This window comes from Vigna umbellata, chromosome 10 (genome assembly GCF_029865625.1).
Source record: "Vigna umbellata cultivar VRB3 chromosome 10, Vumbellata_1.0, whole genome shotgun sequence".
Classification (NCBI taxonomy): domain Eukaryota; kingdom Viridiplantae; phylum Streptophyta; class Magnoliopsida; order Fabales; family Fabaceae; genus Vigna; species Vigna umbellata.
This window is the reverse complement of record NC_142174.1, coordinates 13,037,490-13,051,116: the sequence shown is the minus strand read 5'-3', so window position 1 is coordinate 13,051,116 and position 13,627 is coordinate 13,037,490. Positions and strand designations below refer to the sequence as shown.

The 13,627-nt window shown below is 33.2% G+C and overlaps 2 protein-coding genes across 2 annotated transcripts; one reads left to right on the top strand and one right to left on the bottom strand.

The window, feature by feature from the left end:
• Positions 1 to 208: 208 nt before the first annotated feature.
• On the bottom strand, positions 209 to 3,984 carry LOC124823485 (AT-hook motif nuclear-localized protein 8-like). Its single transcript, XM_047295692.2, has 5 exons — positions 3,344 to 3,984; positions 3,214 to 3,266; positions 2,983 to 3,126; positions 978 to 1,139; positions 209 to 813 (listed from the first exon to the last, which is right to left on the bottom strand). The coding sequence occupies exons 1-5, from the start codon at positions 3,735 to 3,737 to the stop codon at positions 529 to 531; spliced, it is 1,038 nt and encodes a 345-aa protein (XP_047151648.1). The 5' UTR covers positions 3,738 to 3,984; the 3' UTR covers positions 209 to 528.
• Positions 3,985 to 7,390: 3,406 nt separating this feature from the next.
• Positions 7,391 to 13,483, top strand: LOC124823484 (AP-2 complex subunit mu-like). Its single transcript, XM_047295691.2, has 13 exons — positions 7,391 to 7,734; positions 8,079 to 8,256; positions 8,491 to 8,581; positions 9,662 to 9,756; positions 10,120 to 10,209; positions 10,285 to 10,333; positions 10,407 to 10,545; positions 10,773 to 10,889; positions 11,732 to 11,822; positions 11,909 to 12,051; positions 12,332 to 12,446; positions 12,883 to 12,927; positions 13,004 to 13,483. Exons 1-13 carry the CDS (start codon positions 7,652 to 7,654, stop codon positions 13,082 to 13,084), a joined length of 1,317 nt encoding a protein of 438 aa, XP_047151647.1. The 5' UTR covers positions 7,391 to 7,651; the 3' UTR covers positions 13,085 to 13,483.
• Positions 13,484 to 13,627: the final 144 nt, after the last annotated feature.

Genomic DNA, 13,627 nt, shown 5'->3' with positions numbered 1-13,627 from the left:
CGAAATAAAAAAAAAAATCCAGATCATCTCATCCAAAATCTACGACAAAAATGCACTTTTTCCTAAAATTCTAACATAGAGTTGTCGACCTTATAATAATTATAAACTGTATTATACAGACCACGATTTTTCTCTCCAGATCATCCCATCCCAAAGGTTGATTTAACCCTTCCAAAAAAGTCTAATTCAAAAACTAACACGCAAAAGACGAGGGCAATGGTCTTTTGTTAAATTATAGGGGTGCAAGAAAAACAGCTCGCATATAGTATATCTAGTGAACACACAGATCCAACTCTGTAACAAACTCAAATAATTAAAAGCTATCATTGCTAACATTTTCAAATGACAAAAATCCTAGTCAACATAAAATGAAGATAAATAGATTTAGACCTTAAGATAGACTCTACTAAAAACAGTCCCAAAACCAATAATGCATGTTAGATTTTGGATTTTGATCTCTAGCCACTACCATGAAGAATCATTAAGCGAACGTCCTGCTTCTGCAGTGTTGAAACTAAAAATGCATCTTCACTGCTGAGTATGGCCAGCCCACAGTTGATGATGGTACATCTGCAGGTTATGCATAGGCTGACTAGCATTGTTAGAGAGTCCCGGGCCTCCCGGGCCCTTAATAAAATTACTATTTTCATTATCCTCAGATGACTCGGTTGAAGGCCCCTGAGAAGTAGGAGTGGTCGGAGTCGTAGGAGCACCAAAAGTTAACAATTGGGATGATGGCGTCGTAGAACGTCCAGATTTCAAGTTATTTGAGCTAGACTTTTTTCCATCTGCAATAAAGCTACCCACAACGACCTGTTGACATGCATCGTAGTTAGATCAATCCTTTTGTAGAAAAAGACTACAATAGCCAAAAACTTATATACACAATGTTTTTTATCAAAGCAGAAGAAAACTTCCAATATATTTTCCACCATTTGACAATTTGACATAAATTTTCCACCATTTGAGAGCTATACCTGCACTGCTGATGCTGCAGTAAGAGCTCCAGTAACTTCGCCACCCAATACTCGTCCATCAGGACCTGCTAAACTTATACTCAAGGAACGCATTCCGATATGACCATTACTATTTTCAGATTGTTGAGTAAAACCTGTAAGTGATATGATCTCAAATTCACCCTGTAATGAAAAAGACATGTGAATTAAACTTTAAATACAAACGTGTTATATCAGAGTAAAAATAATGACACAACCAACAGTGTAAAAATAATGACATAGTGACAATGAGATTACGTAAAAATTAAACATAAGAACTAGAGAAGCAGATAAATTTGGTTAGTTTCCAGAAAAATAAGAATATTATATGTTTAAACCCAATTACTAAATTAAATCACTGCATAGTATACCTTTACTAATGAGGACAGTGCATGGAAGATGGGAAGAAGCCTCAAATAAAAAAAAAATTGTAGGTTTCACAGGCGACATTAACACATTAACACACAAATCACAAATTTGAACATTGTATTTGGAAAGGTATAACCAGGACCTAATAACAAAATACATCCTTCACAAAAAATGTTTTGGATTAACATCAATACAAATAAAGAGATATTTTACTAAGGGTACCTGTGGTCCTAATAAAAAAAGGAAAAAATAATGGTGAATATCAGATCAGAAAAAATATTGTGTTAAAATTATAAAATATAAAAGATTGCTAGAAACATTCTTTTCATTGCATAGGAAAGACACGCAGTCTGAAAACTTTTGTACATAGTTAATATAAGTTTATATAAACTGAGCTGATAAATTATTCACATTGCCATTTTTAATATGGTAATTCTGTTACACAGCTTTACGTAATTGTTCAATCAATTAAAGATATGATGCGTTAAAACTTTATCAGCTTAAAGTCTGTAAACTAATGCAAAATGTCAGCTCTTTTTCTGTGTCTCAAAGTAGAAATTGGTTTGAGGAAGGTCAATAACATCTACAATAATTAGGATATTATGGAACATCAAATATAAATAAATACTAATTCTTATAACCAAGACACCAGGACTGAAGACCTGCCTTCTGAAATGTACTTAACCCATCTTCACCATCCCCAAATTAATCCAATTCCAACTGTTACCTTCCCAATACATATTAGACTGGATAAAACCCATATTTAATAGCACCAAACTCCACATCGAAGATTTCCAGCTGGTTCCCATGACTGCAGCTTCCAGTAATCAGACGGCATACATAAGCTATATATTTCCTGTTCTTTCAACGCCTAGAAGATTATAATATTCTACAAGATGCATACAGATAAATTTAACTCATTTGTATTGCCTAAGAAACTTCTGTCTTCTTTACAGTGCGTTTAATACAGATATAAGTCAACAATACAGGAGATGAATCCCATAGAGGATAGCACGCTATTAAACCATTGAGTACCACCCAAAACCGTAGAAATATAATTTCCACGGCACATTTTTTCTGAACAAATTAAGTATTTTAAAACAAAAATGAAACAATTGCAGAATTTACTCGTTTCACAAAACAGATAGCCTCCAATTGTGTTATTTAGCTTTACATCTATTCATTCAGAGAGTTGAATCAGGATTGTGTGGAATAATTTTAGTGAACTTAAGAACAATTCAGTTGATATTTCTTTCCATAACAATTCTTAAATCGCAATAGTTCCACTAACAGATTCAAAATTGTATCCAAAAAAACATCACATGAAATTAAAGGGAAAAAATGAAATTACGAGAGATAAAAAGAAAATGTTTCTGGTAGATTTTGTGCTTAAAACCTAAATAAACTCTGTCTTCAAAAAAAATATTAAGCACGTGCACAGGGAGATAATATGTGTATTTCTTCAAATTCTACCTTGACACAGCTAATATGCACACAAGCACACCAAACAAAATTGTGGCCTCATTGGCCAGAACTTCCAAAATCAAGGATCACAACCAATATTGACAGTTGAAAATGGTTGTCTAAAGGATAGTGATGTAGGAGAATGTAAAAATACCTCATACGATACATCAGGACCAGATAGGGATGAGACGGAAGGCGGCTGTCGAATAGTGACATTACGAATAGGACCGACGGCAGAGAGAATACAAACTGCCCGTGGCCCTTGCTCACAAAAGGCCATAATTTTTGCACCAATGTCCTAGAAACAAAGACATCCAGTAAGAAAAATTTGCAACAAAACCAAACATCATGATTGTGATAAATGAGTGAGCGATCATAGTTATACCTCGCCAGCTTCCGCTGATATTACATGCGGAGTAAAGCCAGTTCCAGAGATTCCTTAAGAAAAAATACAGGATCAAACCACGTAAAAAGCAAAGGTAGGGAAAAAGCGAAAAAGATAGAAAGATAGATACCGAGAGCGTCCATCTGTTTTTTTCCGGAACCAGGAGGACGTCCGCGGTGCTTCTTGGCGGGAGATTCCGCAGAAGAAGCGGCGGGATAATTTGGGACCAGGCCCAAGGCAATGTTGCCATCTGGAGAATATTTTCTGGGCCGGCCCCTTTTCTTCTTCGAGGACTCCGAGGAGCCCACTCCGAGCGCGCACGGCTTCAGCGCAGCCTCGCAGGAATGGTTGTCGTTGAGAGGTTCGGGAGGAGGTGGAGGAGGAGGAGGGTTGTGGTGGTGATGGTGGTTGTTGCTGATGAAAGGAAATCGGGCGGTGGCGGGGGCCAACATGGAAGGGTAGGAGGTGGGTCCCATCATCATGTTTGGCAATTGCGGTTGCTGGTGCGGTTCCCGAGAATCCATGACGGGTGAACGGAGAACAGAAGAGGAAAGCAAAATGCGGATCGCAGAGCGGTGGTGGGACCGGAATGCGTGGGGAAAAACAGAGATTGGATTTGATCGAAAAAGAACGCAGCGATTGGCGAAGGAGATGCGTGGGAGTTGAAGAATGAGAAGAAGAAGGAGAAGAAGACGAAGAGAGAAACAAAAAAGGGAGAAGAATATATATATAAGGAAGAGAATAAGAGGGGTAGAGAGGGAACACCCGAAGCGGGCTTTGGGCTGATAGTATTAATTTAGGGTTTTACTTTTAGATTTTGTTTTTATTCCCTCCCTTTTCCCAATTTATTATTCTTACTTTCCTCACACTTTCACAAGATTTCCATTTGGATATGATCTGATAGTTACCCATTTGCCGCTTCCTGTCAACTTCATCCTTCGCTTTCCATCCTCCTATTTCCTTCTCGCCATTTTTTTTACCTTTTTTTATTTATTTTTATTCGTAATTATAATATATTAAAACCATTTTCTCTTTATTTAATTAATCATGTTCATAAATGTTACTAATTACATCACAGACAATGCATTGAAAACATGTAGCACGTTCATGAAAAAAATTACTTCATTTAAACTAGTTGTTTTTTTACTCGTTTGATGTTTAATCTTTGTTATATCTAGGTGAATTATAAAAAAATGGTAAACGGACAGTTCTCATCATACTAAATATATAGATAATAAAAATCATATACTATTTAATGTTGTTGATGAATATTCTTTTATTATGTAAACTTATACCTGACATACTAGTATAGCATTTAATGCTAGTAATTATTTATATAAGTATATATTTTTTTATATAGTATTCGTAGAAGACCGAGTCATGGATGAACTACCCGTCAGAATAAATTTGATTAAATATAGTGTTGAAGTTTTATTTAACAAACTATTATTCTAATATGTCAGTCGTTTTTAAATTTTATTCATAATGTGTTGAAAATCGGTTATGGTAACATAACATGTTGGTTCAGAGATCTTTATCCCAAATATCTGCGAAGTTAAAGCATGGGTAATACCTAGTATCATTTACTAAAGTAGTGCGATTTTTTTATAGATGAATTTTTAAAAATTTACGAAAATAGATCGATTGTGTTTACGAAAGATAATTTTAAAATAAAATAAGAAATTGTTTTTTTTAAACACAATTTTATACGATTAAAAAATGAAAATGTACTTTTAAGTTACGATTTTAAAATTTTTATATCATTCTAAATAATTTCTATATTTTATTTCTCCGTTTCTATTATTTTATTTGTTTTTATTTCATTGTTGGAAATAATGTATGCGCATTAACAATTTTTTTACGGTTTTTAAAATATTTATATAAACATATATCTTTTATTCTTAATTGGTTTTTAGTAATTTGATTAATTGGTTTTTAAAATCTTTAAAACTTTTTATATTTTTAAATTTTCGTATAATCGTATATTTTTAAATTTTGAGATATTTATTTTAATAATTTAAAGTTGTTTGTAATCTTTTATATCTGTAAATATCTATAAAATAACATTTTATGGAAGTGATTTAAAATTAGTTAAATTTGACTATTTTGATATTAAAATTTTTTTAAATAAATGATTTTGTTATGAAAAAAAAGTATTATTTTAAATTATTAAAAATAAATTTAAAATAAAAATATTTGTATATAAAAAAAATTTAAAACGTAAAATATTAGAAGTTTCACGTGATTTACCGTATATAAATTAAACTTATTTATAAAATTGAGATAAATTTAAAATTTACTGATGTATAATTATTTTAATAATATAAAATGTGAAAAATCATTATCTAATATCATTATTTTTTATGTTAATGATATAAAATGTTAAAAATCATGGTTTAATATCATTATTTTTTCGCAACATAAAATCGTGTTTGATATAAAAGTTGAATAGAACTAATTATTTTGATATAAAAAATATTGGAAAATAAATTTTTTTGAATGAATACATGAAATATAATGTTTATATTAAACTTTAGTTACATGCAAATTTAAAATAGAGTAAGTTAATTTTTTAATATATAATAACTAAAAACATGGTAACATTTTTCTCTCTTACATGTGTTTATTTTTATTATTTTTTTCAATGTGTCCTATATAACAACTACTAGTTTTTCTGTAAGATTATATTATTTTTATTTTTTAACATCACATTAAAATATATTTTTAAAAAAATACTTCTTCGTTTTATATTTATTTAATCATAATATTACCAATAACTTGTTTTCTTTAACTATAAAGTGTCACACACAAGTATTTTTTTACAGATACAAATAAATATGGTTACAAATAAATTAAAGACTCGAACACTCTCTTAGTTTTTATTTTTGTTCACTTTATTTAATATGATTATGATTTTTTTTTGTGTTTTTGTCATTTTTTATGATAGTGTTTAAATTGTTAACACAACATGTATAAGATGGACAATTCTTATAAAGTAGCAATAATTTATCTAAGGTGTGCCTTGTGACACAACTCTTATCTTATTCTTGTTCATAAACATTGGAATTTCATGAATCTATGACTGTTAGAGAGACCATCATCGCCATGAGAAACTCCGAAGAGAAGTTCAACAACCCTAAAGAAAGATTTATAGTTTTATTGTGAAAAATGATGTTGAATGAAGACTAATTGAATTTTGTAATGGTGAAAAATGATGATAATAACTAAGTTTAGCGTGAATATGAAAAATGGAATTGATGAAAGAAATTGGGGCATAAGCATACCGATGAATGAAGTGTGTGTGAGGTAGATGATTGTTTATAACATAAAGGAATTAAGAAGTGATAAAAATTTAATTGGGAAGGGGTCAATTTCTTTTATGTAGGTTTAGGGATTTCGCTTGCACGAGGGTTTTGCGATTTACATTCACAATGAAGGTTGAACATTGTGAGTTGATGATTACACAATATAGGATTCACATGGTAGCATGATGATTGAAAATGAAAAGAGTTGGTGTGTCATGGGGTGGAGGAGCGATTAGGGCTTTGCGAGGATAAGTTACAGGTCTTGGTGGTTCGCTTAAGCGTGCTCCAGGTAATTTCAGATAAATTTGGTAAGTGCTTGGCTTTTCGAATATAAAACTGGAATATTGGTGTACATTTGTTTTTATCTCGGGGTGGAAATGATTATGGTGTTTTACAACTAATACAGGCTACCTAAGCAAAAACATCACACTTTATTCAAACAATGTCATCTTCTATCATTTTTTCTAACAATTTAGACATCATCATAAAAAATAACTAAATTAAACAAAATTAACTAAAATAATGATAGATAAGAACCGAATTGAATAAAATAGGAAAAATAAAACCAAAATATAATTTAAGCCTACACTAAAATCTTGGATCTACATTTATTAACAATGTTAATTTTGTGAAGATAAGAAAATAACCAGGAGCAATTTAAAAAATTCGAGACCAAATTAAAAATTTTAATAATAAAGAACTTGAATTAAACAAACAAAATTAAACAATTTAATTAAGTTTTTACCGAATAGAAGATGACTGGTACGTTTTTTTACGTGAACTACATAGATTTTTCAAGAATAGCACCCAAGCAACGTTTATAGCATGTTGGATTTTATTTATAATTAAAAAAAAATCAGTTCACTGAATAAACTCACTGGGTAGCCCACGTGTTGTAGAAGAACATTGCTGAACAGAGTTGAAGTGTTGCCGTGCAAAGAAACGCTGACTCGTAAAACATTTTATTGGTTTCCTTCTTTCCTTCTCGCAGTCCACCACTTTCTGTTGTTCTTGTTATTGTTTTCTCTGCTGCTGCTAGCCTCAGATCTGCCGCTGAGCCGCGGTATCTGATTGTTACTCTTCTTCGAAAGCTTTTCGTCAGAGAATTTGGAAGCTGATACACCGGATTGGAGATGCCGGTGGCTGCTTCCGCTATATACTTCTTGAACCTCCGCGGCGACGTTCTCATCAATCGCCTCTACCGAGACGATGTTGGGTAATATCTATTTCTTTTCTCCTTCGTTCTCCTTCTCATCGCTCAGTGAAGTCAAAGCGAATCATTTCTGTTGCTTATTCTCTTAAATGTTATAGGATTCAGTTTTCAACATCTTTTGTGTTTGGAAAACTGTATTCTGGAAAATAAGTCGTGCTGTAATTGTTCGTTCTGATTACCCTGTAATGTAGCTAGGACCAGTGAATAGCGATAAGTATTAAGGAACTTTTGCTTTTGGAATGCCCTTCTTGGAAACCTGGAACTTGGTGATTGCGCTTGTTGGAAGTTTATTTTTTATTTCGTCTGGAACAATATCACGTCTTCTAACTTATTGAATTACGTTGCAGGGGAAATATGGTTGATGCTTTTCGGACACATATAATGCAAACAAAAGAACTTGGTACTTGTCCTGTGAGGCAGATTGGTGGCTGCTCTTTCTTTTACACGAGGATAAGCAATGTTTACATCGTGATTGTTGTCAGCAGCAATGCTAATGTAGCTTGCGCTTTCAAGTTTGTTGTTGAGGTATTTAACTTCTTGCTACCTCTGTAACTTATCCGATGATGTCTGGCTTGATCAGTTGAAGTACGATTCATGACGTGGACCTTTTTCATTACATCCTTTCTCAACTTTGAGATGAAAGCTTTGCTGTCTATGTTGCTCGGACATTTGATTTCTGTCTTTCGATCTAGAAATTTGATCATCATTAACTAATAGTTATATAAATGATTACACGATTGATATATGTACTCGTTGCAGGCAGTTGCACTATTTAAATCATATTTTGGCGGTGCCTTTGATGAAGATGCAATTCGCAATAATTTTGTACTTATTTATGAGCTCCTAGATGGTATGTAATCATGTGGTGATGAATTAAATTCGTTGAATTTTTATGTTGCAATGCTGAAAGTCAGTTCAAGGGTTTTAGTTTCCAATAATTTCAAAATCTGTCATTTGTTTGAAGAATATTTTCTGGATAAGTTCTTATTTTTCTGTTCAAAGTTTAAGCGAGTGGTTACACTGAAGAGGTAGATGCAAGAAGTTTCTATATGATTTGAATTTTCTTGAAATATTTCATACAGACACACAAGTTAACGTAACTGGGTCTATCTGTTTTGTCAACGGATTGAAACAAAACCAGAGGCTTAAATAGCTGCCCTATAGCAGCATAGTGGCCCCGCCCTCTATAGGGGCTTCCGTAGTGGCTAAAGCAGACCAAATAGTGGCCACAGGGGCACTATGGTGAACTAGGGCTTTACTAGTGAAATGTAACAGAAGGGGCTAGTTTCATATGATTGGATTTGTGAACAGTGCGCTATAGTTTTGCTATAGCAGTGTAGCAGTGTGGAGCAGCCCCTGCCTGCTATAGGGGCTGCCGCAGCGAATCAAATTACAGGCTCATTAGTGGCTGTTGCAGCACTATTCTATGTGTTGATTCTTGAAATTTCTTTGAAAAATGACATTAGGGCTTTTTTGGGATTTCCATTTACAATGCTGAAATCTACAGCTGTAATAGTAATGAAGATGATAAAGAAGACTTGAATTTAAGAGATGGTGGTTTACTATGATTCCTATCTAGGAAACTTGTACTTGAATTTAGTTGTTATTTACTGCATGTTTTGTCTAGAGACACACCTATGATTTTTTTTTATTGATTCTGAATGTCATTAATTGAGTAATTCTTTTGTCATTTTTGAGAATTCCTTGTGTAGAGTATACATTTTTTTTTTAAATAGTGGTTATCTTTCTATAATGTTCTTGGGGCTAATTGCTACATGTTTGCTATCCAGGATTTCAAACACCAGAATAAAATGTTTTTCTAATTCAAACTTGGTGTAATAATAAAATACTAAATAGTATTCTCATGAAAAAAATATTTATCATTTGAATTCAAATGAGTTTATGATAAATATTTTACATATATCTGCAGAAATCATGGATTTTGGTTATCCTCAAAATCTTTCTCCGGAAATCTTAAAGCTTTATATTACTCAGGAAGGAGTGCGTTCCCCGTTTTCATCCAAGGTTAGTCTGCACATGTTACTGTGTAAACAAACACATTGAATTACACGGTGGACTTAGAACTAGCATGAATTACATTGAGATGAAAAAAATTAGAACCTTGGAGAATAGAATATCTATAGTTGCATGAATATATGAACATACCAAATATCATTTTGTTGGAGGGAATAGCGGGACATACCTCACCACAGATATACCTATGCAAAAGGTGATTTCACATGTTACTGGCTCTGTGTGTGCATGTGTTATCTGTCTGTCCACTTGTTTGTTGTTTGAGTTTACCTTTCTTAATGCGATGTATTGTTTAAATAACTCACTAAATCCTATAATTCATCCTGTGCTGTGTGCAATGCTTGGGTGATACAGCCTGTAGATAGACCTGTTCCAAATGCAACTTTACAAGTTACTGGTGCTGTTGGTTGGCGGAGAGAAGGCCTTGTATACAAAAAGAACGAGGCAAGTTGTGTAATATCTTCCATTCTTTATCATTAGTGCCTTTCTGTTGCAAATTACATCATTTATCCATTGCAGGTCTTCTTGGATATTGTGGAGAGCGTGAATCTTCTTATGTCTTCAAAGGGTAGGTCATGAATTTTCCTTGTCTCCACAACATTGATGCTTGCTTGATTGTTTGATAATTGTGATGATTTTAGGTGTTGTTCTACGCTGTGATGTTACGGGGAAGATTCTTATGAAGTGCTTTCTTTCTGGAATGCCTGATTTGAAGTTGGGTTTGAATGACAAGATTGGCCTAGAGAAAGAGTCAGAAATTAAATCTCGTCCTACTAAAAGGTAGTTTTCATTTGAACATGATTCCGAATTTTTGTTTTTTTACATTATCATTTGAAACCCGTGTTTGTCCTGTTTTATTACAGTAGAGAATTGTGTGTTTACCTTTTTTCTTCTAACACGTAGTCCATCTCGTGTGTCGTACTAGGAAGACAATTCATCCTTATGTTTTGTTTGCTCAAATATAATAGTAATATTGTTTTCTACTGTCAACAAAATCCATTTTGCAGTGGTAAAACTATTGAGCTTGATGATGTAACTTTCCATCAATGTGTAAATCTGACAAGGTTCAACTCAGAGAAGACAGTTAGTTTTGTGCCACCTGATGGTGAATTTGAACTAATGAAGTAAGCTCTTACCTTCTCTTTAAATCCTCATAATATATAAAATTTTGTGGACCTACAGCAAACTTCTTACAAGCATGCTTTGGTGGGAAAAAGGAGCAGGTGGATAAATGGATTTATGATTCCTTTCCTTGCTGTTACTCTTCTTGATTAACTATTTTAAAATAACTCTTTGTTGGTTTTTCTGCAAGGCACTTGATAATGTATTTCTTCCTCGATCTTCATCACCAAACTTAAAATGCCACAATGGATTACTGTCATCTCTATGATATGATTTAAGCTTCTAAGGAAGAGTTTTATTTCTTCTATGACACCTCAATAAACCACCAAAAGCGACATTGAAAACATATTGGTTACAACTGCCCAATTTTCATAAATCCAGTTCTCTTTAATACCAAGGAGCTAAGTCAAGGGGTGCATCTGAAATCTGTCTTACAAACATCCATTTGTTGAGTTTATTAGGTTTTCCTTGCCTTTCCTACAGATTTATCTTGTTTGCTATTACCTAATATTGCAATGAAAATGTATCGGGTGCTCATGCCGTTCACAGTCTATTATCATCGCAGTTTCACTTATTTAGAAAGATGATTATGCTTTCTCAGTTGTTGGATTACTTTCTTCTTTTCATAACGTTTGTAGCATTGAAGTGATTCTCATTTTCTGCACAGCATTAGCTTCATCATGAAATTCAAAGGATATTTAGTAGCTCCAAGAAGTATATTTTACCATTTTGCATCACTTGGTTTATAAAATCACAAGTGATTTAGGATCAGGTGAATTCTTAACGGTGCCAGAGGTGGCATCAGTCTTGTCTGATATCTTCTAAGATTATTTTATATTGATAGGTATCGTATCACCGAGGGTGTTAATCTTCCCTTCAAAGTATTGCCCACCATCAAGGAACTTGGTCGAACAAGGATGGAAGTAAATGTTAAGGTTTGAAATTTTTAACGTTGAAGGTCAAATATATTGAATGTCATCTACCCCACATTCGTTTTACCTGTTATTAACATGTTTTTCAGGTAAAGAGTGTCTTTGGTGCAAAGATGTTTGCACTAGGGGTTGTTGTCAAAATTCCTGTGCCGAAACAAACAGCAAAAACGAGTTTCACAGTCACATCTGGTCGAGCAAAATATAATGCAGCTATTGATTGTTTGGTTTGGAAGTAAGAGTCTCACTTTGCTATGATTACTATGTGAAATGGAAGTTATTGAAAGTGGTTTTCCGACCCTAACTCAGCATCTTGAGTAACCTAAATGTATGCTGTTAGTAATTTTATGTTTTAGCAATCATGTTTGAATATGTTACTAATCATGTTTGAAATATTTTATTTTACATAGTACGATAGGATAGGATTCCCAGATTTATTTTCTAATTTAACTTGTCAGGGGTACCATTAAATGTGGTTTTCGGTATTAACATCCTATTCTATTCTTAATTTGTAGACTAAGAAAATTTCCTGGGCAAACTGAGCCGACATTGAGTGCAGAAGTTGAACTTATTTCCACGATGACAGAAAAGAAATCTGGAACTAGACCGCCAATTCAGATGGAGTTTCAGGTTTGTTGTCTGTTGTTTTTACAAATTCCATGAAAATGGCTGGAACGTCTTGATTGTCTTAGAAGTATATGTGAAAGCTTATTCATGAAAATGGTCGGATGTGTAATTTAATCCAGTTTTATTATATAAATGTCAATTACGGAAATTAGTAATCAGGGCTTGGGACCTGTATATTCATTGCTATATTAATCTATATTCAATTCATTCGTCGATCTAGGGGAAATGAAATGGTCTTTCCTTTTCTCTCTCTGGACAATTTTTTTTTTTTGAACTTTCCTTTTTTCTTTTTGGGTAAGCTTAGTGGACATTGGCCTTCTGCTGCGGGGATGACATCTGATCTAATATTTCACATTCTCTTGTTGAGAATCAGTCTCGAAAGAAACACTTTCTTCCTATATAGTAGCTTGACGTACAAGTCTTATATTTCATAATGCAGGTTCCCATGTTCACGGCATCTGGTTTACGTGTCCGTTTTCTAAAGGTAAGGTATCCAACTTGATTTACGAGGCTTTTCTGTTTTTAACATTGATATGGTTTTTGTAATTTACTCTGTGAAGGTATGGGAAAAGAGTGGATACAACACTGTTGAGTGGGTTCGGTATATTACAAAAGCAGGATCGTACGAGGTAAGGTGCTAGCCGTCACATGGGAAAACGTCAGATTAATGGATGGAGATGGAAGCAAAACCAAATAGTTAAATGCACTCTTCTATGCAGTTACCAGTTATAGCTGACTTTCTTCTTAGCATCATCGCATAGAGTTCCGTCAAATGTTTGTGGTTGTTCATGTAAATTCTTAATTGATTCCGTCTCCCTTGTCCACATTGTATTTTATTTTAACGATGAATCGCGCGTTCAGTACTTGTTTTTTTCGCGCTAAAATGTAGGCTTTGATCTATACTGAAGCTCCTCCGTGAAAATATAATTATGGGAGGGAGTTTACTTTGTAAGTATACGATGATTCGTTGCTTCAAGGGAAGAACTTATCTGTGTTAAAAAAAAAGACTCACATAAATAATTTGAATCTCCAATTCATTATGGTTGATTTTGTAGTTGATTTTCATTTAATACTAACCATCTTTAAATAGATCCAAATAAGACTCTGAGCCAAATAAAATCATAAAAACTAAAAATAAAATATTAACTAACTTTAAATAAATTTACTTAATTTATTTTTATTTT

What these genes read in the sequence shown, in the direction of transcription:
- LOC124823484 (XM_047295691.2), top strand. Translation starts at nt 7,652, where the DNA reads ATGCCGGTGGCTGCTTCCGCTATATACTTCTTGAACCTCCGCGGCGAC. An exon ending in TTGTATACAAAAAGAACGAG is followed by an intron (nt 10,210 to 10,284) that starts GCAAGTTGTGTA and finishes TATCCATTGCAG; the next exon opens with GTCTTCTTGGATATTGTGGA. An exon ending in ATTGATTGTTTGGTTTGGAA is followed by an intron (nt 12,052 to 12,331) that starts GTAAGAGTCTCA and finishes CTTAATTTGTAG; the next exon opens with ACTAAGAAAATTTCCTGGGC.
- LOC124823485 (XM_047295692.2), bottom strand. Translation starts at nt 3,737, where the DNA reads ATGGATTCTCGGGAACCGCACCAGCAACCGCAATTGCCAAACATGATG. An exon ending in AAAACAGATGGACGCTCTCG is followed by an intron (nt 3,267 to 3,343) that starts GTATCTATCTTT and finishes TTTTTTCTTAAG; the next exon opens with GAATCTCTGGAACTGGCTTT. An exon ending in CTGCAGCATCAGCAGTGCAG is followed by an intron (nt 814 to 977) that starts GTATAGCTCTCA and finishes GCATGTCAACAG; the next exon opens with GTCGTTGTGGGTAGCTTTAT.